We start from the raw sequence: 1444 nt of genomic DNA on the forward strand, positions 1-1444 counted from the left end.
CCCATATAGTTCCTCGTAAGGAGCCATTCCTATTGATGATTGATAGCTATTATTATACGTAAACTCTACTAGAGGCAACTTCGGTTCCCAAATTCCTTGAAAATCAATCACGCAAGCTCGAAGTAGATCTTCCAATATTTGAATCAGCCTTTTAGACTGACCATCAATTTGAGGATGGAATGTTGTACTGAATAACAACTTAGTCCCCATCGCTGCATGCAAACTCTTCCAAAAAGACGATGTGAATCTCGGATCTCTGTCAGAAACAATGGATACCGGAATCCTATGCCGTCGAACTACCTCTCGTATATATAGCTCGACATACTCTGTCATGGTGAAAGTCGTTTTGATAGGTAGAAAATGTGCTGATTTCGTAAGACGATCAACTATCAACCATATAGTATTAAACCCCTTCATAGTCCTTGGCAATCCCACAATAAAATCTATAATGATATTTTCTCATTTCCACTCAGGAATAAGAAGTGGCTTAAGTTTTCTTGCTGACCTTTGATGATCTACTTTAACTTGTTGACATGTCAAACATTCGGATAAAATCGTAAGATATCTCGCTTCATGCACGGCCACCAATGCAATAATCAAAGATCTTTGTACATCTTCGTGCTTCCATGGTGAATGAAATATGGAATATCATAATCTTCCTTCATAATGACTTCCCTCAAAGAATCGCCACTAGAAACCCAGAGTCGATCTCGATATCGAACTATATCATGCACCTCAGAATACCGCTTCCGACCCTTAGCTTCATGTCTCAATCTCCACTTTTGCAATTGCTCATCAGTAGATTGTCTCTCATGGATTCTATCTTTCAAAGTTGACTGTACTTTCATGGTGGCAAGATTAGGGGCCTCGCCCCTCGCATATACTGCCAGCTCAAACTGATGTATCTCGGATTGCAGTGGTCTTTGAAATGACAATTGAGTAATGACTGCTGTCTTCCAACTCAATGCATCCCCTACTACGTTAGCTTTGCCCGGATGGTAGCTAATGTCGCAGTCGTAGTCCTTTACCAACTCTAGCCATCTCCATTGCGTCATATTTAACTCCTTTTGGGTGAAGAAGTATTTCAAACTTTTATGGTCGGTGAAAATCTTGCACTTCTCCCCATATAAGTAATGTCTCGAAATCTTCAATGCAAACACTACTGCTGCAAGCTCTAGGTCGTATGTCGGGTAATTCTTCTCATCCACCTTCAACTATCTAGACACATAGGCTATAACTCGATCATTTTGCATCAGAACTACGCCTAACTCAAGTTTCGAAGTGTTCATATAAAGAACATACTCTCTTTGTCCCGATAACATCGATAATATTGACGCTGAAATCAAAGCTTGCTTCAACTTGTCAAAATTTATTGGCATCCGGATCCCATAAAAAATTTGCATTTTTCTTTGTCAAGGCTTTCAAGGGTACCGCAATAGAAGAG

The 1444-nt window shown here is 40.0% G+C and overlaps 1 protein-coding gene across 1 annotated transcript; it reads right to left on the bottom strand.

Annotated features, from left to right (window-relative positions):
* Window positions 1-596: 596 nt before the first annotated feature.
* Window positions 597-1055, bottom strand: LOC142521828 (uncharacterized). The gene has a single exon (XM_075625003.1). It carries the CDS (start codon window positions 1053-1055, stop codon window positions 597-599), a length of 459 nt encoding a protein of 152 aa, XP_075481118.1.
* Between the last annotated feature and the right edge of the window lie 389 nt (window positions 1056-1444).

Source organism: Primulina tabacum, chromosome 13 (assembly GCF_025594145.1).
Source record: "Primulina tabacum isolate GXHZ01 chromosome 13, ASM2559414v2, whole genome shotgun sequence".
Taxonomy (NCBI): domain Eukaryota; kingdom Viridiplantae; phylum Streptophyta; class Magnoliopsida; order Lamiales; family Gesneriaceae; genus Primulina; species Primulina tabacum.

What these genes read in the sequence shown, in the direction of transcription:
- LOC142521828 (XM_075625003.1), bottom strand. Translation starts at nt 1,055, where the DNA reads ATGACGCAATGGAGATGGCTAGAGTTGGTAAAGGACTACGACTGCGAC.